At 36.0% G+C, this 25,168-nt stretch overlaps 1 protein-coding gene across 1 annotated transcript in view; it reads left to right on the top strand.

The window, feature by feature from the left end:
- The window catches only part of STK3 (serine/threonine kinase 3), a 285,970-nt gene that overhangs the window by 205,029 nt on the left and 55,773 nt on the right, over nt 1-25,168 (top strand). The window contains 1 exon segment of the mRNA XM_058698688.1: nt 7,584-7,759. Within this exon segment, the coding sequence (XP_058554671.1) occupies nt 7,584-7,759 (176 nt within the window).

The following is a 25,168-nucleotide window of genomic DNA, read 5'->3' as shown; positions in this document are numbered from 1 at the left end:
ATGTTGTATTAAAAATGGGTAGAGAAATTACCAGTCGTGTTTATCTTTTATATTATTTATATTAACCTTCATAACCTGTTTGTCAATGATGAAATGTTGGGTTAAGTTATTATAATTGAGTATGTATTTTATAAATGTTTTCTTTTCATATATTTATAACACATAGTGATTTTAAAAATATTTCACAGTTTTATTGTTTCATTTTGGGCAGCACATTTATGTAATTTCACTTAATTACTAAGAGAAAGCCAGTTAGGTTCTGCTTTAGATTTTTAGGAGTGTATCCTAGAAATAGATCCTAGATTGATTTTAAAAGGGTTTAGGAGAGATACCAAGAAGGGGACACTGACCCCTGTGTATTCCTGCTCCCTCATTCATCTGATGTCCTTGAACAAAATTGTAAATGAGAGACCATTTGCTCGGAGCAACAGCCTCCCTGGCCCCTTCTTTGCTAAATAACATCTTCTCTCGCAGCTCTGGTTCAGTTCCATTCCTTCTCACTTTCTTCCAAAACCTGTTTTAGGAAAGCATCAGACATGTAGGTATAAAATGATTAATAATGTTTTATGTTCATGAGTCTTTTCCTCCAAAATTCCAGAGTTTTGAACCAAAGGAGTAAATCACTAAGGATGGAATTTGAGATGCCAAGAAACCATTAACCAGGGTAGGGGAGATCAGAGATCTTACCATTCTTTCATGAAAAACTTTTGTATGCATCTTTAATTGGTAAGATTGATCTTGCCCGTGACATAGCAATAAAAGTGACAACAGTAAACTACCGCTCCCGCCTGCAGCTGGGTGCACATACCCGTAACGATATGGGCAGTCAGCAGCCCTTGATTTCTCTTTACAGAAATACAAAATGTCCAGCAAATGTGTGGCTACAGTGGTTTTGAGTTACCTGGCGGTACTGAATATGGTCTGCTCTTCTGTGTGCTCTTGGTCCGTGGAATGTTCAATGATGTGTGACCCAGCTTGGGTCTGTTAGTGTAGGTATTTTGGCCATAGGATACCTCTTTTACTAGCAAAAGTACAGACAAGCCTGTGAAATAGGAGTCTTCCTTGCACAAATGGAAATCTGTCTTTCTTGTAAAGGCCTCTGAAGGAAGGTTTCCATAGACACACAGTGGCCATTACAATGCTCATTACTCAGACAGGAAATCATCCCTTTTATTTAACTAAAATCCTTGGGCTTCAATTTGTCTGTTTTCCTTTATTCTGCCCTCATTGGAGATGGAAAACAGCTGGTCACTATTTTCTGGGGAAGAACCCTTCTTGTATACTTGGATGCTTATTAAATGGTGTCCTCAGACTTTTTCTGGCTGAACAATTTCAGTCCCTTTAACCTTTGTGCAGGTATTATTTTCTAAGCTTTTAATCTTTTTTATGAATAGTCTCTGGATCTTCTCCATGTTGTCTGTATCCTCCTTTGTTTTAAAATAGTCCGATGAAGTTAAGAAAAAGCTGATGTCAGTAGCTTCTGTACTAACATCCTGGCTTTTATGAATATTCACTGTATTCCTGGCAGCAAATTAAAGAACAGATTTCCAAGATCATTAATCAGGTGGAACACCCACATCTTAAAATATTTTTAGAAGATCAAATTAGGTAATATTCATAAATTCCTTTGATGTGAAAATATCTTAGGCTAAAGTTGTGATTGTTATTTCATTCCCTACACTTAAGTGTCTTTGTCATCATCATGTTAAGAAATTAAAAATTAAACAAATTACATTTTGTTAAAGTATTTTTGAAATTCCTTTATATATTTAAATTCCCATGAAGACATTTCACCTGCTTAGAAGACATGTACAAATTAAGAAAGTTAATGAGTGGCATATTTGCTAAAGGTATTATATTCACACAGTTTAGTTTCCTTGTACATGTTCTGGGGAATGTGTGAAGGAGAAGCAAAACAATTTTTTTTTCTTTAAACTTTCAAATGCACAAAGGGATTGAGTGGTGATTATTTTAGTCTTTATTGCTAAAGAATTCTTAGTTGCACAGCAGGTAGTTGAAGGAATTGGGGCCAAAATTGAGGACAAGGTAATTTGGAACATTAAATTTATTAATAAAATAAAAATATTTTTATATAAGCTAGGGTCAGAATTCAGCTGCAACTGGAGAAATTGATGTCAGTTTAATGTGATTGTTCTTTCTGTGTTTAAAAAAAGTATTTGCCATAGCAACCGCAATCACATAAGACAGAGCTTACCATTGTGAGATTTTTCCACCTCATTCTTCTGTTGAAGGGCCTACTATTTCTTTTTTCCTCTTTTCAAAAATTAATTGTAGGTCAGAAACATCACCCTCTCTGTCCCATATTTCTGTGAGCATGCATCTCCTTGGAGGCCCCACTGCACGCCCTGGGCATGTGTTTGACGTTGTGTGGTTACACGTTCCTAGGCAATTACAGCTGCCCCCCTTCATAACTTTTAAAACAATCCTGACCTATTTTTGTCCTTAGAAATTTTAAAAAGTTGTTTTTAACATGTTCTTTATGTATAACCAAGATATATTCTAAGTGTTAATACGTTTAAAGTTAAATGTTTTAAATTAAACAATGGAAAATATTTGGAACTGCAAGCACATAATTTGAATTAAAAATTATGTGTCAGCAGATCTTGTTATAAAGTTATCTGAAAAGAAAAATCTAATGGAATAGACTTCCGTCTTTTATTTAAGTTGATTTTTAGACTTTTGTTAACTCTCTGTGAGAATGTTTCTTTCTAACTTAGGAATGGGTTATTTTTCCAGATTTTGAGTGTGGAGCCCAACAGGCATTTTACCGTGGGTATTTAGGCCAGCCTGTAAAAGACACTTAATATGATGGTGTATCTAAAATGCAGTGAAAATTAAACCACTGTGAATAATAGCAGATTTCAAGTTTCAAATTGGGGTATTCCTACAGTAAAACTGAAGATTGCTGCTCTTACCTCTTCCTACATGCTCCACTTGGGAACAGAAATGTATCAGTTGGGGACTGAATTTGGCTCTGTGTACCAGAAAACCCAAATCATAGTGGTTTTAACAAAGTAAGATTAATTTCTTTTCTCATTTAACAAGAGATCGAGAAGCAGAGCATCCTGCATTGGTAGACTGATTTCATGCGGTCCTTAGTGATCCTTTCTGTGACACTATCTTTGAGGTATCAAAGATACCTTCTCTTGTCCTCCTGCTTACGGAATAACTGCTAGATCTTCAGCCATCAAGTCTGCATTCCAGGCAGGAAGAAAGAGCAAGAAGAAACTGGGGGTATTACCTACACCAAGAAAATTGAACTTTCCTAGAAACCCTCATCTTTTGTGTCGTTGGCCAGAATTGTGTTACGTGGCTATTCCTCTCCACAGGAGAGACACCTTGGCACCTCAAGGAAGGGAGGATCTATTGATATTAGGGTAGGCAAAATTTTCACTTTAAGACACTGGAACACTATTGCTAGCACATGTGACTTGGGATAGGAGCTCCTGATTAAGATAGGGTTAGGACCAGCACAGGATTGTTGGGATGTAAACATAGATTCCCAGAAAGAAATTCCTTAGTCATTTTCTTTTTTCTTTTAGTCAGCTCCAGGGATTGGTCTGTCTCTTCCCTTTCTATTGCCACTCCTTATTTCTGCTTTTACTCTTCTGACTCATGGCAGACAAGAATACTGCTTGGCTTTATCCTTCTTCCTTACTCTCTACATCTCTAAAGGAAGTACCTCCCAGCCCAAATTACTTTTTGTTGTGAAGGTTGTTATAAAAGATTAAAAGTTTTCCTCTACTTTATTATTCTCTGTATTGGAAAAGCAACTTTTTAAAAATTATTCTTTTATTGCAATCTTCCATCTTTTTTTTTTTTTTTTTTTTTTTTTTTTTGAGAGAGAGAGAGAGAGAGTGAGCGAGTGCACGCTCCCTGCTTGGAGCCCTATGCCAAGCTCAGTCTCACAACTGTGAGATCATGACCTGAGATCAAGAGGTGGACTCTTTAACCAACTGAGCCACCCAGGCACCCCAGAAAAGCAACTTTTAAGATTTTATTTTTCTCCTCTCCTTTCCTGTGCACGTTGCTGCTGTTAAAATGTAGGCCATATTCGAATAACTGCTCTATAAATATTAGTTTCCAATAAGAAAATATTACTCTTGTATTTACTGAGATACAAAGGTCTGTACTAAGAGTCACTAGTATATCACAAGACCGTGACAATTTCAGTACAACACCAGGACATTGGTGAAGATTCTAGGATGAAGAATTTCATGTCTCCTAATTGAGAAGCAGACAAGGAAGACTAACTAGAGTCTCTGTGGTGAAGCCAGTATTGACTAGAGGGACAACTGCTAAGAGCAATGTGAGCCTGGCCTGGTGTGGGAAGCGGGAGGGGCATTGGTCAGGGAGTGCTGTTGGCGTCAGTGGATTAATGATGTCATAATATGTTTTTGTTTTGTTTTATTTTTCCAAAGCACCTAATATACAAAATTCATTTTTAGAAGAGTGCTGTTTAGAAATTTGCTGCAGTGAAAATCTGTGTTTGTCAAATGCAGTTAGTAATTGTGATCTCCATGGTGTCTTACTTTTCCAGGAATGAGTTGCCAACGAAGCCACTGTTACTCTTTTGATTCTGATTTTACTATATAAATATTGATAACCCTTTCTCGTACCAAGTGCCAAATTTTTGAGATCTCTATGTGTGTAACCCATCTTAAGACTAGCTGGTTAAAATAAGAACTTACAAATAACTAATCCTATTACAAAATTACTCTTAAACAAGAAAAGAATATCAAGCAGAGAAAGTTTTCATTTGAGGGATTATCTTTATCCCCTCCATCATTTGACTTACTCATTTTATAGAAAATTCATTGAGCAACACTTGTAATATTTTATTATTTATTCTCATAAAAAAGGAAGAGGTAGAGAAAAATTGAGGTTAAATTCCTGGCTTTATTTTTTAATAAAAGGTTTCCATAGGAGCCAAATTTTAATTCTGGAGATAAAGATGTCTTGTAATAATGAGGCCCAGAACTACTAGGTATTTATCCAAGGGATACAGGTATGCTGTTTCAGAGGGGCACATGCACCCCAGTGTTTATAGCAGCACTATTGACAATAGCCAAATTATGGGAAGAGTCCAAATGTCCATAGATGGATGAATGAATAAAAAAGATGTGGTGTATATATATATATATACAATGGAGTATTACTCAGCAGTCAAACTACGTGATGGAACTAGAGGGTATTATGCTAAGCGAAATTAGAGAAAGACAAATATCATATGACTTCACTCATATGAGGACTTTAAGAGACAAAACAGAAGAATTTAAGGGAAGGGAAGCAAAAATAATATAAAAACAGTGAGGGGAAAAAAACATAAGAGACTCTTAAATATGGAGAACAAACAGAGGGTTACTGGAGGGGTTGTGGGAGGGGAGATGGGCTAAATGGATAAGGGACATTAAGGAATCTACTCCTGAAATCATTGTTGCACTGTATGCTAACTAACCTTGGGTGTAAATTAAATAATAATAATAATAATAGAAAAAGAAAAAAAAATGAAAAAAAAATAATGAGGCCCAGAGGTGATTCAGGAGTTCTTAAAATCTGTTGAAAATGTTATTGGAATGTATGTCCCATCCAAATGTCAGTAATTTAACCTCATCAGATTAAACAATTTATTTTTTTAACAATAGGAGATTTTAGGGAAGAAAATTGATAATAAAATCTTTATATTATGTTTATTGATTATTGAGATATTGTACCTTTCCTCCTATATTTTGTTCATTTTTAACATACCAGTAAAGTCTGTTCTGACAGGGAATATAAAGACAGCTTTGGCTGTTATCTTGATACATTGTCCCTGAGAAGTTCTTTTTTCATGGATTTTGTATGTAGGATATGAGAGTGTTGTAAGTTCTGAAAGTTTACTATGAATATTGATATTTTATACTATCCTAATTTTGATGGAATGTCTAGTATCTTTTCAGGGGGTGCCATTTGGGTCCCAGATGTCTTCTCACCCTTATTTTCAAGCCTTCTAAAGCCTGAGCAGTTCTGATTAGATGATGAGTCTTTAGATAAACAGTTTTTTCCCCTATTTTTCCACTAATACATGCATATTCTGAATATCAGATTCCTTCTGACTTCACTGGGACAGATCATTCTAAAAACTGTAGTAGTCACAATAATTTCTCAAATTTATTATTGCCAATTCACAGTTGCTAGTACTGAAATACTAGCAGCCTCTTACTAATTCAAAAGTAATGATGTTGAAATGCCACATACCATCTCATTAGCTCTTCCTCATGCCATTGATGTTGAACATCTGGGTGGATAATCAAAAACACTCCTTGATGATCATAGTTCTCTTATTTGTGAAATTATTTGGGTTCCTGCATTAGGGAACTTATAGTCTAACGAAAAGACAAACTCAGAAACACATATAAAAGACATAATTCATAGACTGAAAATAAAAAATAAACATTACTTTTACTAACAATTATTCGTGTTTGCTTACATTGTATCATAATGACTCACTTGATCAGGGATTAGGTACAACCATTAAAGCACCCATAAGAAAGTGAAAAAGGCCTCTATGTAGCTATTAAAAAATAAAATTACTTGTAAATAAAGATCTGCAGATGTATAGAGAAAAACTTGGTTAGCTTAAAAAGACTTAAAAACATATAGTCGGCAGGGCCTCGAAATATTTGTACATCCATGTTCATTGCAACATTATTGAAAATAGTCAAAAGTGTTTATTGACAGATGAATGGGTAAACAAAATGTGAGTTATACATACAATGGAATATTATTTAGCTTAAAAAGGAAGGGAGTTCTGACACATGCTAATACATGGATGAACCTTAAGGACATTAAACTTTAGAAGTTAGCTTTAGTTTTAGAACTGGTAAGTTTGAGGTAACTCGGACTCACCTCAGATGGAGTAGTCCAAAAGTAAGCAGTAGGAAAGTCAAGATATAGAACTTAGAAGTGAGCTTTAGAAATAAAAAATTGGTTTTCTGACTTAAATATGGCAAAGTTTTAGAAATAGAACTCAGAAGCAAGATCTAGGCTGGTGAAGTGACAGTTAGGAGTCACATATAAATATGATAGGCGAAACTATGGGAGTCCAGGATGAGGTGGAATCAGCTAGAAAGACTGTAAGGAAACAAAGACATAAGAGAAACCTGGGTAAGTCCTTATAACTTCTTTAGCTTGTGGTGTGCAATGACAATAACAATGGAGGCTTAGGTGTTTAAAAATAAGTGTGTTTTAAAATTTTACTTCATTTGACAGGCTTCAATATACTTGAAACGATTTTTAGTAAAACTATAATAAACTATTGCCAAAATTCTCAAATGTTTTCTACAATCTAAGAATATTGTGGGTCTTTGCCTAATCATTAGTCAAATTATTATGTGGCCTGGATATTTTTGTTTTTTCATTGTTTCATTTTACTTTGTTCTTCATTAAATTGACAATGTTGGCCTTGAATCTGACCAGTGCAAATTTATTATTTGCTCAATAAAAAAATCATACTTCGATAAAAACCACACTTCTTTAAATGTAAGAACTTATGCCGTTTCTGTGTTCTTTGTTTACCTAAGGAAACGCAACTTCACCACAAGTACAAAGACCATCTTTTATGGACTACTTTGATAAACAGGACTTCAAGAATAAAAGTCATGAAAACTGTAATCAGAACATGCATGAACCCTTTCCTATGTCCAAAAATGTTTTTCCTGACAACTGGAAAGTTCCTCAGGATGGAGACTTTGACTTTGTAAGTACATTTTAATTCTTCCATTTATATTTTATCCTTCTTCATTTTATCATCACATTGAGAAGCACAGTTTGTGTGTGTGTGTGTGTGTGTGTGTGTGTGTGTGTGTGTGTGTAAAATTTAGACAATGAGTGTATTAATATTCAGTGTATAGCTATATATGTAGATAAGAGAGTGGTAAAATTATTGTTTGCTTGTAGACAGGTATTTGCAGAGAAATGTAAATAATTGCTTATAGCTAAATAAATCAGAGACCAAATTTAGAGAAATGTTTAGGACTCTTTAAAACTAAAATAACAACTATGTCAAAAAATGTTTTTAGGGACGCCTGGGTGCCTCAGTTGGTTAAGCGTCTGACTCTTGATTTCAGCTCAGGTCATGGTCTCACAGTTCATGGGATTGAGCCCTGTGTCAGACTCCGTGCTGACAGCACAGGATCTGCTTATGATTCTCTCTCTCTCTCTCTCTCTCTCTCTCTCTCTCTCTCTCTCTCTCCCCCTCTCTCTCCCTCCCTCCCCCTACCCGTCCTAACCCCTGCTTGTGTGTGCTCTCTCTCAAAATAAATAAACTTAAAAACATTTTTTAATAGTGCAAATACCAGATATTTCTGACAGTAAATTTACTTTCCAAAGTAAATGGTACAAAGGTATTTATGACATAGACTTTGAGAAATTTGCCTCAACTTTGATAGTTAATTGAATTAGTTTCTACTTGGTAAGTGTTAATTCCACTTGGTTTGTCAGAAATAATAGTGCTGTTGTATATCTAGTTAGCATATAAATTTCAGTATAAAACTGTGCCTCATTGCTTCTTTGTTATATTTTCTCTTTATTTCTTCTGCCCTGCTCCTTGTTATTCATTTCTTTTAAAGACTGCGTATAATATAGGTGAACAATTCTAAAGCAACTATTTCCACATCTTGAAGTAAATTCTCAAAATGAGTTCTTTAATGGAGTAGAAATTTTTATGGAGTAAATTTTTGCTTTAGCATGTTTTAAATAATATGTTAGTTTTGCATATTGTTCTGTAAGATTTTTTTCCACATAAAATAACTATAATCCTATAGTTATAGTTACAGCTATAAATATAAATAAATGCATTTCTTTATAAGTAAATAGAATTTTAGGTATATGTATATCTTTAATGTTTTTAAATAATAGCCATTTTGCTTAGTCAACATGCCTCTAAATGCTTTGGGATTATAAGTATTTTTAATGTTTAGTACTTTTCTCCTAAATATTGTGATTGTGTTTTGAAATAATCAGATACTAAAGTTTCAAAATCTATTCCCAATATAGTTAGTACAGATAGCTAGCAAATTTCAGCAAGGGCGCAAGTTTGCCTGAAAACATTAATTGTAATATCTACTTATTTTTGTCTTTTCAATTTTGAAGTTAGATATTCAAAAATAAAATCTATATTTCTATAGTAGTTCTGGGAAGATTTCATTTTAAGCTGTCTACTTTTTAAAAAATCATAAATTATTTAGAATGCTGACATTCAAGCTTTAAATCATTCATGAACATGATGAATTATGTAGAGTATTTAGCATCAAAGAACTTTGTCTTGTCTCAGTTGGAATAAACCTTAATAGCCTCTGAGAAACAATTTGAAATGAGCTACAAAGTAATGAATAAATTATCATGGTTAAGAAATAGCAAATAAAATGATTTAATTCTATTTCTGTTTCAGTTAGTCTTTGCTACCCGCCCCCCCCCCCAACTTAATGGCTTAAAATAACAACTATTTTATTTGTTCACAATTTTGTGGGTAAGCATTTTGACTAGGTTCGGTGGAGTGGTTCTTCTCCTGGTCTTACCTGGGGTCTGTCAAGTGGCTGTAATCATCCGGCAGCTTGACGGGATCTGAATGATCTCTCTAAAATTACCTCACTCTTAAAAAAAAAAGTTAATTATTGAGAGAGGGCAAGAGAGACAGAAGGCAAGCAGGGGAGTGGCAGAAAGAAATGGGGACAGAGGATCCAAAGCAGGCTCTGTGCTGACAGCAGAGAGCCTGATGCCGGGCTCAAATTCATGAACTGTGAGATCATGACCTGAGCTGAGTTGGACGCTTAACCGACTAAGCCACCCAGGCACCCCTAAAATTACCTCACTCGTGTGTGTGGCAGTGGTGCCCACAGTAGCCTAGGTCATATGATGCTATCAGGCAAGCCTGGCATTTTTATGTGGTTGTAGCAGCCTACCAAGAGGGTGACAGAGAAGTTGTAAGGCCTCTTCAGACCTACGCCTAGAATCTGCACAGTGTCCATTTATAATAGCATAGAAAAGAATGAATCCTTAGGAATAATCTTAACAAAGGAGGTGAAAGACCTATACACTGAAAACTATAAAGCGTTGCTGAAAGAAATTAAAGATACCAATATAAAGAAAGATATTTCTTGTTCATGGGTTATAAGATTTACTGTTGTTAAGATGTCAGTATGGGCCAAAGCAATCTGTAGATTCAATGTGATCTCTGTCAAAATCCCAATGACATTTTTGTTGCAGAAATACAAAAATCCATCCTAAAATTCATATGGAATTTGAAAGGACTCAAATAGTCAAAACAGTCTTGAAAAAGAGAAATGAAGTTGGAGATCTCATCTTAACCAATTTCAGAACTCATACAAAGCTTTAGTAATCAAAACAAGACAGACATATAGACCAGTTGAGTAGAATAAAGACACCAGAAATAAACCGTCCCATATATAATCAGGTGATTTTTGGCAGGGATACTGAGACCATTCAATGGGGAAAGAACAGTCTTGTCAACAAATGATACTGGGGAAATTGGACAGCCATGTGCAAAAGAATGAGGTTGGGCCCTTACTCTACACTATGTACAAAAATTAACTCAAAATGAAAGATCTAAACATAAGAACTAAAACTATAAAACTCTTAGAAGAAAACATAAGAGAATCTTCCTAACATTGGATTTGGCAATGATTTCTTGGATATGACACCAAAAACACAGGGAACAACAAAAGTAGATAAATTAGGGTACATTAAAATCAATTTTTTTGTGCATCTAAGGACACTGTCAATAGAGTGAAAAGGCACCCCATGGAATGGGAGAAAACATTTGCAAATCACATATCTGATAAGGGGTTAACATCTAGGATATATAAAGAACTACAACTCAACAGCAAAAAAACCAAACAGCCCGGTTAAAAAATGAGTGAGGGACTCAAATAAATATTTTTCCAAAGAAGATATACAAGTGACATTATTCATGATAGGCAAAAGGTGGAAGCGAGCCAAGTGTCCATTGATAGATGAATAGATAAACAAAATGTGGTATATACATTCAAGAGAATATTTTTCAGCCTACAAAGGAAGGAAATTCTGACACATGCTGTAACCTCGCTATAACATGAATAAACTTTGAAGATATCATGCTAAGTGAAATAGTCAATCACGGAAGAACAAATACTGTGTGATTTCACTTATATGAGGCACCCAGAATAGTCAGATTTACAGAGGGAGAAAGTTGAATGGTGGCTGCCAGGGGCTGTGGGGAGAGGGGAAAGGAGAGAGTTCTTGTTTAATGGGCACAGAGTTTCAGTTTTGCAAGTTGAAAAAAGTTCTGGGGTTGGATAATGGTGATGTTTGCATAACGGTGTGAATGTATCTCATACACTGAACTGTAAACTTAAAAATCATCAAAAGGCTAAATTTGACGTTCTGTATTTTTTACCACAATAAAAATAAATAAATAAGAGGAGGGGAGAATTCTCACAGTGTCATTTCTACCATATTCTGTTAAGTTTAAATATGTCACAAGGCCAGTCCAGATTCAAGGGATTTAGAAATCGATTTTAGGGGCGCCTGGGTGGCGCAGTCGGTTAAGCGTCCGACTTCAGCCAGGTCACGATCTCGCGGTCTGTGAGTTCGAGCCCCGCGTCAGGCTCTGGGCTGATGGCTCGGAGCCTGGAGCCTGTTTCCGATTCTGTGTCTCCCTCTCTCTCTGCCCCTCCCCCGTTCATGCTCTGTCTCTCTCTGTCCCAAAAATAAATAAAAAAACGTTGAAAAAAAAAATTAAAAAAAAAAGAAATCGATTTTATCTCATGATGGGGAAAAGAGCAGAGAGCTCTGCAAAATGAAAGGATTTGTTGTGATCATCTTTGCAAATGTTCCACTAGAAATTGTCATAATTAAAATTCAACTAAAATTAGAATCTTGAATTTAGGAAATTGGAGGTCATTTGTGATTTTGGTAAGAGTCGTTTCAGTACCCTGCTTTTTAAATTTTCACACACAACTTTTGACATGTAGCTTTCCACTGTCCCTTTTAGGCTCCTTCTAGTTTTGTAAATTAAAGCATTGAATTTCCAGTGGCCGGCTCCTCTAAACCTCTGGTAAAATTGTCAGCCTATCGTATATTTTGGAGTCCTTCTATCTGGAAATTACAAAATTTGTTATAAACCATTAAACTAATTTAACAAATGCTCTACTCTCTGCTTGGATTGTGCTCAGCTCTATAGAGAAATAAGTTTATAAAATTAAGACAAGATATAAATTAATTAAATTCTAAGCTAGAGCAATAATGCAAACGTCATGTGGTTTTGCATAAGCAGGGACTGAGCAAAGGCTGGAGTAGTTTGTGAAATTATACTGTGGAGGAGGACTTTATCTTAGCTTTGAAAGATGGATAACAGAAGGAGGGAAGGCAGGCACCACAGGATGATGTGTGTAGTAAAAATCTTAGAGGTAGGAAACCACGAGGTGTATTGGATGAAAATGAAGTAGAGACTTTCAAGTTCATTTGGAACAATATGATAGTGGAAAGGTAGGTCTGGCTCAGATGGTCGAAGACTTGAATGAGAGATTGCAAAGTCTGAATTCTTATTTCCTGGACAGTAGAAAACCATTGAAGGTTTTTAAGTTGGAGAATGACATGATGAAAGTGTTTTAGAATATTAATCTTTTTTTTTTGAGAGAGAGAGAGCGAGCGCAGGCTGGGGACAGAATCCCAAGCAGGCTCCACACTGTCAGTGCAAAGCCCGATGCAGGGCTAGAGCTCACAAACTGTGAGATCATGACCTGAGCTGAAATCAAGAATCTTAACCGACTGAGCCACCCAGGCGCCCCTAGAATATTAATCTCGATGGTAGTATGCAGTGTTGATTGAAAGGAAAAGACTAGAGGTAAGGGATATCAGTTATGTGAAACGGGCTTGAAATAATATAGTAATAAAGTAGAAAAGAAGCAACAAAAACAGAAGTAAGTATAGGAGACATTAGAAAAGATTAAAAACACTGAAATAGCTGATTTACTAGATTAAAGAATACAGTTTTGGGGGTGGAGCGTCCGATTCTTGGTTTCAGCTCACGTCATGATCTCACAGTTTGTGGGATTGAGCCCCACATTGGGCTCTACACTGACAGCGTGGAGCCTGCTTGGGATTCTCTCTCTCCCTCTCTCTCTGCCCCTCTCCCTCCCTCCCTCTCTCTCTTTCTCTCTCCCTCCCTCTCTCTCTCCCTCCCTCCCTCTCTCCCTCCCTCTCTCCCTCCCTCCCTCTCTCTCTCTCTCCCTCCCCCTCCCTTTCTCTCTCTGTCTCTAAATAAATAAATAAATAAATAAATAAATAAATAAATAAATAAACAAACTTAAAGGAATATAATTTTGGTTAAGGTGACGAACCTTAGGTAGTGAAAGTAATTTAAAAAAAAAAAAAAGGAAGGGAAAATGTCCTCACAGTTAAGAAAGAGGCTTTAAGAGGTCATGACTGGATCCAGTTTTTTCAGAATAATTTTTTTTTTGATGTATACAAGGCATGTAGCCTTAAAAAGGTATGGGGGGGGGGCGTGGTACAGAGTTACCAGAGTTCTTTCTACCCCAACATTTACACACCTGTCAGCTGGAACTACTGCTCAACCCTCTCATCACTTTGAGGAAAGTGGGAAATGTTGTAATAGCCACTGAGGGGAATGTAAATGAGAATAAAGAGGAGATGGATAAAGGAAGGATTAGCAGGGGATGAATAAAGAATTGCCAAGAGTCTGGTGAGTATGGTAAAAAAAAAAAAAAAAGGAGAGTGCGAGAGGGGCTAAAGGAGTAGGAAAAGAGGCAGTATGGGTGCGACAGAGTGGAAGGGGTTTGATGGGATACTTTGCTTGCAAAGTAAGGAAATGGACTAAAAGCAAAGACAGATTTCCACATAAAACACCAGCTGGTAATGATAAGGGAAATCTGGTCTTATTAATCCCATCATACATTAGATACATAGAATGTTAAAAAAAAAAAAAAAGTGACTCATCAAAATATAAAGTATGTTAAGGTTTATGTGTTTATCTTCTCTCTTTATGACGTGTCTTAAGGCTACCTTCCAAAAGAACTAGATTTTTACGTGATTCCTATGTCTATTATGTAGAAGTTCCTTAAAACAACCCAAAGTTGTTTTGACCATATTTCCAACGCATAGAAGGCTTATCATTTTGCATTGAGGAAAATAGATTTCAAGAAAAGTGAAAGACTTAATTGTCTTTTGTGGTATTCAGAGCAGATTCCTAAAGGACAAAACATTCAGAGAGGCACTTGCTAGACAGATGTGCAGAGTAGGAAGCATTCTTTACCCAAAAGCCTGTATGCAACATAATTTGTGTATTTTCTTTTAGCATTTGTCTTTTGGATTTTCTGTGAACTGTTGTTTTATGCTAATGTTCCTGGTTGTAATGAGATGAGAGGAGTATTAATTTATGATTTCACCAATTTGGGGGTAAAATAAAGATAGCATAAAATATATTTGGGCTAATTGAACCAGTTATTTTAACTCCACAAAACATGTTCTGTTTAGGGTGTGCCTATGAAGATTCCTAAAAACAAATATAAAAGGCAAATCTGTTTATTATAGTACTAGACTAATGTTTCAGTTTTTGTTAGAATTATTTCCAAACAGCCCTAGCATCCAGATTGTTTAGCGTTAAATAGAGAGCTTGTAGATCATGTTTTGCAGAAATTACAGTATTATACTTAAATAGATATATTTTGGGTAACGTAAAGATTTTGGAACAAGAACAAAAACTTTAAAAGCCATCTGTTAACCTACTATATTGGTTCCAATCTTTAAAAAATAAAAAAAAAATTGGATTGACAATAATTACTAGTATGAGAGGGATTAGGTAAATCAGCCATGTTTTTGACTTTGACTCAAACTGAAATGTAAGTTAACCTTTCTTGATTGCTATGATTTTAAAATATTTATTCAATTTGCATTGCCTTTTGAGCTAATGGGCACAAGACTCCTCCAGAGCAGCACTGGAGAAAAAAGTTTCAATAATGGTAGCAGAGGAAATATAAAGTCCTCCCCTCCAAGTGCAAATTTGCCTCCGACTTTCCTAAGTGGTTTTCCCGTCTACTTCTGATTCCTGGATTGGCAAGTCTGTATGGTTCTAGGGAAACAAACAGATGAGCAAACTGACACCTCACTGCCACAAAACACAGCAAGCAGCAAGCCCAGAGAAAGTGCTCCTGGGGCCACCGTGCGCATCTCAGGAATCGTCCCTCGTTCTGGAGAAATATTTCTTTCTCAGGGTCTTTTCGCTGTCCTACGGCGGCCAGCAGTTCTGGAGGGTAATGTTGTGGAGACAGTGGTGGAATACAAGAGCCCATTCAGACGCTTGTAGCAATGCCAGCCCTTTGGAAAGCCGTCCGTGACACAGGCCCTGTGGAGAGCCCGGAGGGGCAAACCAAAGCCAGCAGCATCTACCAGTTTTTAGCAGAGTAGCAGTACGGTATCATCTGCTTCATCTTTTTAAAGAGATGTTGGCTAAGAGTTTCCCTTGTAGTGTACTCCTTTGTCAAAGCGCTTCTTGTTCTCGTCATTCCCTAGTTGTGTGGACCGAGGAAACCACTTCAGTCGAGTGAAGTATTTAAGCATATTGTCATCGATTAGCTTTGCATTAATTAAGTGATTATTGTCAAGTATTTCCAGATGTTTGCAAAAGTATTAACAAAGTATGAAAAGATAATGTAGATATGGCAGATTTATTTCTTCTGGGGTAAAGAAGAAATAAACACAGAATCTCAAGTGTTTTTAGTGGATAGCCCTGGATAAGAGTTTATGATTACAGGTGTACATGTGGCATGAACTTGAGTGTATGTGGCACATTGCGCTTTCGCTACGCACTCCTTCCTTGTAGAGCCAACAGGAAATTAAAATTAATGAGAAGCCTGCACTTTGAAATACTTGCAGAATTCTTGACTATTTCAGTCCTTTGCCAGCTCACGAAATCTGCGCTGGCAGTCATATCCAACAGATGGCGTGTGGCATGTGCACAGTTATATCATGTGATTGTCTGGGTCCATGTGGAGTTTCTATAAGATTTTGACCATCGGTATGCTGCGGCATTTAGGACAGTTATAACCTTTGTTTTGAAAGGAGAGTGGCCTTCTTGAAAGATAATGTGTTTATATACAGGTAGGCATAAAACGGCGACGGTTAATTACCCACTGGGCATTTAAACTGCTTTTAATTGATTCTGTAGTAGTTAAAGTCAACAAAAACTTGAGTGTCTCTGAACTGCTACATCGGTTCCTCAGTATAATTTAATCCATTTGGATGGAGCATTCTGCTTCCTTATTCCTCCAAACTTGCTGTTTTTAAAACTGCCATAATTTCAGAAAATGTTACTTAGTGGTTGTATCTGGGCAAGGTCTACTGGAACATTAAGCTAATTCTGCTTATTTGGATAATTAATACCTTAAGTTAAAACTGACTGTATCATCGTTTCCTTTACAAATTAAAGTGAGCAGGCCTGTACTTATTGGATTCATTAAGACAGAGAGCACAGGTGCACTGTGTGGTTTCTTGTGATCATGGTGGAATTTATTAAGATGTTTAAAGCACATGGCAAAAAGAAAAATGGCTTACCAAGAAGAGTTCTAACAAGCATAAACTTTCCTCATAGTAACTTGTTCTTTTCAAAATGTCATTTATTTAGAAGATTGTGATGAAAAATTGGCTACTTTACATTTTAAAACAAAGGTATTATACTCCAAGCATATGTTATGGCTGATGTTGATGTCTGAGGAAGTTATTTTGACTGTGTGGGCTTTCTGTTCATAACCTCATTTTGAATGTTTGGCTAATAAGCAGTGGGGACTGTTGGGATAATTACATCAAAAGAGATGTTAGGAACCAATTGTGGCATTTAGGATCAAAGAGTGGACAGTATAATTTATCACCTTTTAATAAGACTGATGCCCCGCAGTGCTTACTTCTTAAATAATCCATTAGATTTCAAAATAAGTTGTTAGGATCAACTGAGGTTACTAGTAATACATATATCAGGTTGTGTTGGTAATAAAAGAGTTGTGTTTTACTTTAACTGTCATAAATGAAATTTCTTTAAGTCTGAAATTATTTTTGTACTTTCATACTTAATTCAGATTTTCAGGATATACGTGGTAGTTTAGTGTCAAAACCCTTTACATAAGAAGCTTCCATCATACTCCCCGATATACATCTTTTACAGTTAGAAGTATATTGTTCTTTTTGGGACTGTTAGATTTGTTAGCCTGGTCAACCTAATAGTGACTCCACATTCTCTCCCATCCTGACATTAGGTTGGCAACTTTGTCCCACAGAACTTCTCACTCAATAAAATAGTTTCATTAGGTTGGATTCATCGTATTGGGAGGCTTTCCAGTAAATAACCTTTTTTTTTTGTAAACTCAAAATATAGTTGTCTTGGTTCAAAACCAAACTAGTTTGGGTTCATAATTTTGTCTGTCAGTAGTGGAAAAATCTTCTTCCCATAAATATAGACAGATCTTAAGGAGATAAATGAAAGAGGGTATCAAAGTAGTATATAGTAACAGATAAAAGAATTGTAGAAAACAAATATCTTAATTTCAAAAGGTATATTTTTCATGGTTCTTAATAAAGGAACTGATTTTTCTGTATGAATTAAGTAGTAGTGTGTGTTTAGCTTGATATGCAGTATGAAGTATAATTAAAGCTGGTGTTAATTAGTAAAGTATCTTACAGAAGCCTCAGTAACCTGGCTTAGAATATCCAGTTGTAATTCTACAGGCCTTCAGTAGTCAGTTTTTAACTTTCTATATTAATCTGAGAATGCAATGAAGTTATATGATAGAGTTACAAATTTATAAATATATAAAAAGCTAATAATCAACCATGCTCTTTTAGTAACTAGTCAAATGAATAGTCAGTTGTAAATTATTGTTGCTAATGGAAGAAAGACCTAAAAAAGCTAGTCATTTTAGTGATTGTACACTTTGATGAAAAGAAATGTACTGTCTTTAATTCATTAGAACTTCAGTAATGGTACAAAATTCCTGGAATTGCCTTACTTTTATCTGAAACATTTAATGATTCTTGCCCTGACTCTGAACACTGAAAGCTTTCCCTTAGTGTATCTATATAAAGTACAATAGAAACAAGATGCAGTTAAGTCCCCACCTTGAATTGCAGAAATTAGTTAATTACAGCTAGTATCTGCAAGCAAATTCTATTTTGCCATTTTCCTTTATGATAATATTATAGGTATAGCCTTATAGAAAAATATTCTTTAAACAACTGAGTTAAGGAAATTAAGTCATTGTGCAACCCTTAGCAGTCTAGCAGTCAGCATTTAACAGCGGCTGTTTAGATATGCTACCAGGTTACCTTTTTGTTGTCGTTTTTTAAAAGTTTTTATGTAAATTCCCATTAGTTAACATACAGTGTAATACTGATTTCAGGTGTACAGTATAGTGATTCAGCACTTCCATACAACGCAGAAGCACTCCTTAACCCCCATCACCTATTTCACCTGTCCTCCCCCCGCCCCCCCAGCCCTGCCACCTCCCCTTTGGTAACCGTCAGTTTGTTCTCCATAGTTACGAGTCTGTGTCTTAGTTTGCCTCTCTCTTTCCCCTTTGCTCATTTCTTTTGTTTCTTAAGTTCCACATATGGTATTTGTCTTTCTGTGACTGACTTATTTCGCTGAGCATTAAACCTTCTAGCTCCAACCATATTGTTGCAAATGGCAAGGTTTCATTCTTTTTTTTTCTGTCTGAGTAATATTCCATTGTGTCTGTATACCACATCTTTATCCATTCATCAGTCAACAGACACTGGGGTGTTTCCATAACTTGACAATTGTAGATGACGCTGCTATAAACATTGGGGTGCACTGTATCCCTTTGAATTGGTATTTTTATATTCTTTGGGTGAATACTTAGTAGAGCAATTTTAACTTTTTGAGGAAACTCCATACTGTTTTCTGCAGTGGCTGCACCAGTTTGCATTCCCACCAACAGTGCAAAAGGGTTCTCCTTTCTCCACATCCCTGCCAACACCTGTTGTTTCTTGTGGTGTTGATTTTAGCCATTCTGACCGGTATGAGGTGATACCTCATTGTAGTTTTGATTTCTGTTTCCCTGATGATGAATGATGTCGAGCATCTTTTCATGTGTATGTCGGCCATGTGTATGTTTTCTTTGGAAAAATGTCTATTCATCTCTTCTGCCCATTTTTAAATTGGATTATTTGTTTTCTAGGTGTTGAGTTTTATAAGTTATATATTTTGGATATTAATCCTTTATCAGATATGTCATTCGCAAACATCTTCTCCCATTCTGTAGGTTGCTTTTTAGTTTTTTTGGTTGTCTCCTTCACTGTGCAGAAGTTTTCTATTTTGATGAAGCCCTAGCAGTTTATTTTTGCTTTGTTTTCCTGGCCTCTGGAGACCTATCTAGAGAGAAGTTGCTATGGCCATCTTCTGGCCAATGGTGTTTCGTCCATTTTGAGTTTGTTTTTATGTATGGTGTAAGAAAGTGGTCCAGTTTCATTCTTTTGCATGTTGCTGTCCAGTTTCCCCAACACCATTTGTTGAAGAGATTGTCTTTTTCCCATTGGATATTCTTTCTTGCTTTGTTGAAGATTAATTGACCATATAGTTGTGAGTTCATTCTGGGTTTTCTGTGCTGTTGATCTATATGTCTGTTTTTGTGCCAGAACCATACTGTTTTGTGATATAACTTTGTAATGTAACTTGAAGTCCAGAATTGCGATGTCTCCAGCTTTGCTTTTTTTTTTTTTTTTTCAAGATTGCTCTGGCGATTTATGGTCTTTTGTGGTTCCATACAAATTATACAATTGTTTGTTCTACCTTTGTGGAAAATGTTATTGGTATTTTGATAGAGATTGCATTAAACATGCAGATTCTTGGGGTAGTATAGACATTTTAACAATATTTGTTCTTCCAGTCTGGGAGCATGGAATGTCTTTAAATTTCTTTGTGTCATCTTCAGTTTCCTTCATGAGAGTTTTATAGTTTTCAGGTCTTTACCTCTTTGATTAAACTTATTCCTAGGTATCTGATTGTTTTGGGTGCAATCGTCAATGGGATTGAGTTTTTAAATTTTGCTTTCTGCACTTCATTATTGGTGTATAGAAATGCAATGGACTTCTGTAGATTGATTTTGTATCTTGTGACTTGACTGAATTTGTTTACCAGTTCTAACAATTCTTTTGGCAGAGTCTTTCGGGTTTTCTGTATGTAGTATCATGGCATCTGCAAATAGTGAAAGTTTTACTTCCTCCCTGCCAACTTGGATGCATTTTATTTCTTTTGTGGTCTGATTGCTGTGGCTACGACTTTCAGTACTATGTTAAATAATGGTGGTGAGAGTGGATATCCCTGTCTTTTGTTGTCATTTTTTAAAAACATTTTCCAAACTTAGTCAACCTGTGAGCTCCCTTCTGTATTTTATGAGTTGCCCTCATCTGTGAGCATTTCTTCCTTGCTTAGAATAATTTATGCTTTTTTTCTCTTGACTCCGCATTAAAACTATCAAGCTTCCATTCATTTGGGTACTATGCCACATTTTTGCTGTAACTCATGATAGGAAGCTGCATTAAACTTCAGCATGTGACATTGTTTTTCTAACTACAAGTTATTTAAGTTCAGAGTAGTGTGTGCAGCTTGTTTGCATGTATAATTTAACTGCTTAGAATTTTTCTGTCCTACTGCTTCTAGTTAGTAAACTAGGTATTAGTAAAAATAATAACCAGTATATGTTGAGAGTCTAACTGTGTGCTGAGTACATTTCAAAGTACTTTCTTGACACTAATCCTTTGCAGAAGGTATTGTTGTTATCCCCTCCATACCTTTTTTTTTTTTTTTTTTTTTTACAATTGAGGAAACAAAGGGACATATTTACATGTTCAGTGGCCAAAGTCACATAGCTTCTAGATGGCGGAGCCAAAATTTGAAGCCACGAAATAGGACTTTAGAGTTTTCCCTGTACTACTTAACAATTATAGTATTACTAAGCCTTTATGAAGAGGTTAGCTTGAGTCATAAGAGAAAGTCATTAATCAAGGAAAGGAGAAGATAGGTTAATCATGGCACCAAACCCAAACTAGGTAGAAGCACAACTAAAGACCATTACAATAAAGTAGGTGTTCGGACATCGGGCAGGCAGAGGTGCAGGGCCCAGAATGAGTTGGCTCTGCTAACCAAACAGAAGGATTTCTATACACTTCAGCTGGGCCAGAAAACAGGTCTTAGTGGAGATAATGCCTACTATACAGAGTAATTTTGGATACGATGCAGGAGTGACCTAGGTTATAAAGACCTTAATGGCAAGCTGAAGCTTCTAACATGTATTTAACCTTAAACCTATGAGCAGTGGAGAGCCAGTACAGATTGATGTCAGGAAAGTAATTCTGATCAAATTTGTTTTTTATGGTTCCGTACACATGTGTATAGAACCACCCAAAACCCTGAATAACCAAAGCAATCTTGAGAAAGAACAAAGCTAGAAATATCACATATCCAGATTTCAAGATATGCTACAAAGTTGTAGTAATCAAAACAGTGTGATACCGGCACAGTATAGACACATAGATCAATGGAACAGAATAGAAAGCCTAGAAATAAACCCACGCTTATGTGATCAATTAATCTACAACAAAGGAGGCAAGAATATGCAATAGGGAAAAGGCAATCCTTCAATAAATGGTGCTGAGAAGACTGGACGCTCACATGCACAGGAATGCAATTGGATCACTTTCTTACACCATGTGAAAAAATAAACTCAAAATGGTTTAAAGACCTAAATGTGAGACCTGAAGCTATAAAACTAGAAGAAATTGTAGGCAGTAATTTCTCTGACATTGGTTATAGAAACATTTTTCTAGATATGTCTCCTTCAGCAAGGGAAACAAAAGCAAAATTAAAATAAGAAGTGTTGGGGCGCCTGGGTGGCGCAGTCGGTTAAGCATCCGACTTCAGCCAGGTCACGATCTCGCGGTCTGTGAGTTCGAGCCCCACGTCGGGCTCTGGGCTGATGGCTCGGAGCCTGGAGCCTGTTTCCGATTCTGTGTCTCCCTCTCTCTCTCTGCCCCTCCCCCGTTCATGCTCTGTCTCTCTCTGCCCCAAAAATAAATAAAAAACGTTGAAAAAAAATTTTAAAAAAAAAATAAAATAAAATAAAAAAAATAAAATAAAATAAGAAGTGTTTTCACAGCAAAGGAAGCCCTCAGCAAAACAACAAGGCAGCCTACTAAACGGGAGAAGATATTTGCAAATGATATATTCGATAAGGTCTTAATATCCAAAATATATAAAGAATTTATACAAAAAACAAAAATACATTTATTCAGTGGCTCTCTTCAAGATCGGTAATACTTGTGCCCCATCTTCCTCTTTGCTCTGAGCTTTAGTCATCAGGGAGAGCCAGAAACTCTCACTCCGTATTCTTTTAGAAGAATAAATATTGCTGACTTGATAAATACATTTCGGAGTATTTCATGTTTCTTTTTTTTTTTTTAATTTTTTTTCTTTCAACGTTTTTTATTTATTTTTGGGACAGAGAGAGACAGAGCATGAACGGGGGAGGGGCAGAGAGAGAGGGAGACACAGAATCGGAAACAGGCTCCAGGCTCCGAGCCATCAGCCCAGAGCCTGACGCGGGGCTCGAACTCACGGGCCGCGAGATCGTGACCTGGCTGAAGTCGGACGCTTAACCGACTGCGCCACCCAGGCGCCCCGTATTTCATGTTTCTATCTCTGTAGAAATATTTTAGTTTGTCCCTTCATGCATCAATTATCCAGCGAACATTTTTTAGTCCTTACTCCAATGCCAAACTCTATAGACTCATAATTCAAACACGTTGCTGCCCAGGAGAAGCCCCCAGGCCACTGATGGGACTAGATACCTAAGCATTTAATTTCACCCATAGATAATTTGGCCAGACCCCCTAATCTGAAAAATATGATTGTAGTGGAATCAGTAGGCTCAAAAACTGAAAAAGGTGAAAACATGCAAAATTGTAATTGAAATTATTTTTTGACTGAACATTAATATTTGACATTCAGAATTGATGCTGTGTAAGATTACAGAAATTCTGGTGTCCTTGGATACATAAGACCATGCAATCACATGAACCAGACTGATAATTCTTCTAGATTATTTATTTAAAGATTTAGCTTTGGGACCCCTGAGTGGCTCAGTTGGTTAAGCATCCGACTTCAGCTCAGGTCATGAGCTCATGGTTCCAGTGAGTTCAAGCCCCGTGTCAGGCTCTGTGCTGACAGCTCAAAGCCTGGAGCCTGCTTCTCCTCCCCTGCTTGCACTCTGCATCTTTCTCTCTTTCTTTCAAAAATAAACATTAAAAAATAAAAGATTTAGCTTTATATTTCTTTAAATTTAAATAAGATAATAAGATTATGTCTCTTTTTACCTGCTTTTTGCTAAGAAATTTTTAGCTTCACGCTAATATTAAGTGGGTACTTGCACACATGTGTCACATATTTGTGTCATCTAGGATTCTATAATAAGACTTAAAAAATTATATTCATTTTGTATCTCCAAGGCAATGTTTTATAATTTGTTTACCCTATAAAAGTTGAGTCTGAGAGTTTAACTGAAAATAAACAGAATTTGTGCAAAGGAGCTTAGACAAATTCAGGCCAAACATCATTATCTTCATTTACATTATTATTTTGAAAGATTAAAAGAAAATCACATCCATTTAAAAGCAAAGGCTATTTTTAAATGTGATACATATGAAATTTTTCATCCCAGTTTCTTTTTCATAACTAAAACATTAAAAAACAGTATCATGTAGGGGCACCTGGGTGGCTCAGTTGATTAAGCGTCCGACTTCGGCTCAGGTCATGATCTCGCAGTTGGTGAGTTCGAGCCCCACATTGGGCTCTGTGCTAACAGCTCGGAGCCTGGAGCCTGCTTCAGATTCTGTGTCTCCCTCTCTGTCTGTCCCTCCCATGCTATTGCTCTGTCTCTCTCTGTCTCAAAAATAAATAAACATAAAAAAAATTAATATCAAAAAATAAAACCAACTTCTAATGGCAGAGGAAGTACTTCTAAAACATTGGAACTTTTCTATTCAGGCTTTGTGTTCTATTCAAATACATAATAAATTTTCAGGGGAAAATGGATTATATTTATGTGCCCATATACTTCCCTGAATCACTGTTAGAAAGCTATTATTTAAATTCATGATAAATTCTAAAAGGAAATGATAACAGTATAAGAATAGGCATTCGAGAAACGTAACCGTTCATATGTTTACTCAATTTCATATTAATGTACTTAACAGTATATTTGGCTTATATTTAGGGTAGCATAAGTTAGCTTTTTTTAGGGAAAATGTTTTAAAATACTTAAGTGTGACTATACATTCTCTTTGATTTTTAACAGAAAGAAATTTCGTTTAATTTTTTGTATCTCTATTAAAAATAATCACAAGTATTATATACAGGTATATCACAGGTAGCTACTTCATATTTTTAAATTAAGTTTCTTACATTGTTATATTTTAAATTTTGTTAGATACATAAATATTAAATTACTAGATATTGTATCTGAAGTGATTCAAGGGGTGCCTGGGTGGCTCATCGGTTAAGCGTCCAACTTTGGCTCAGGTCATGAACTCGCAGTCTGTGAGTTCGAGCCCCGCGTCGGGCTTTGTGCTGACAGCTCAGAGCCTGAAGCCTGCTTCAGATTCTGTGTCTCCCTCTCTCTCTGCCCCTCCCCTGCTCACACTCTGTCTCTCTCTGTCTCTCAAAAATAAATAAACATTAAAAAATTTTTTGAAGTGATTCAAATTCAACATATGTGAATAAGCACTTGTCTCACTAGATTTTATTCATTTATTTAATAGGACCCAGTTTTTTAATTAGTGTTTCCAGACCATGGGAAAATATTAATAAGGTTAACATATTATTGTTAGAACATGTTATTGTTAATATTTTTTGAGACTTACTTGGTTGGGATTACTTGGTTTAAATATAAGTTAATATATAATGGTCTACTTTTAGTTAACATTTTTAGAGTAACATAGGTTAGTTATTATTTTTAGAGTAACCTACCAACAATTAAACCCCCTTTTTAGTTTTCAATGTTTAGTTTATTCAGCAAAAATATTGTAA

Source organism: Neofelis nebulosa, chromosome 14, assembly GCF_028018385.1.
Source record: "Neofelis nebulosa isolate mNeoNeb1 chromosome 14, mNeoNeb1.pri, whole genome shotgun sequence".
NCBI classification, from domain to species: Eukaryota; Metazoa; Chordata; class Mammalia; order Carnivora; family Felidae; genus Neofelis; species Neofelis nebulosa.
The sequence above is the reverse complement of the archived record's forward strand: the minus strand, read 5'-3'. Positions and strand labels throughout refer to the sequence as shown.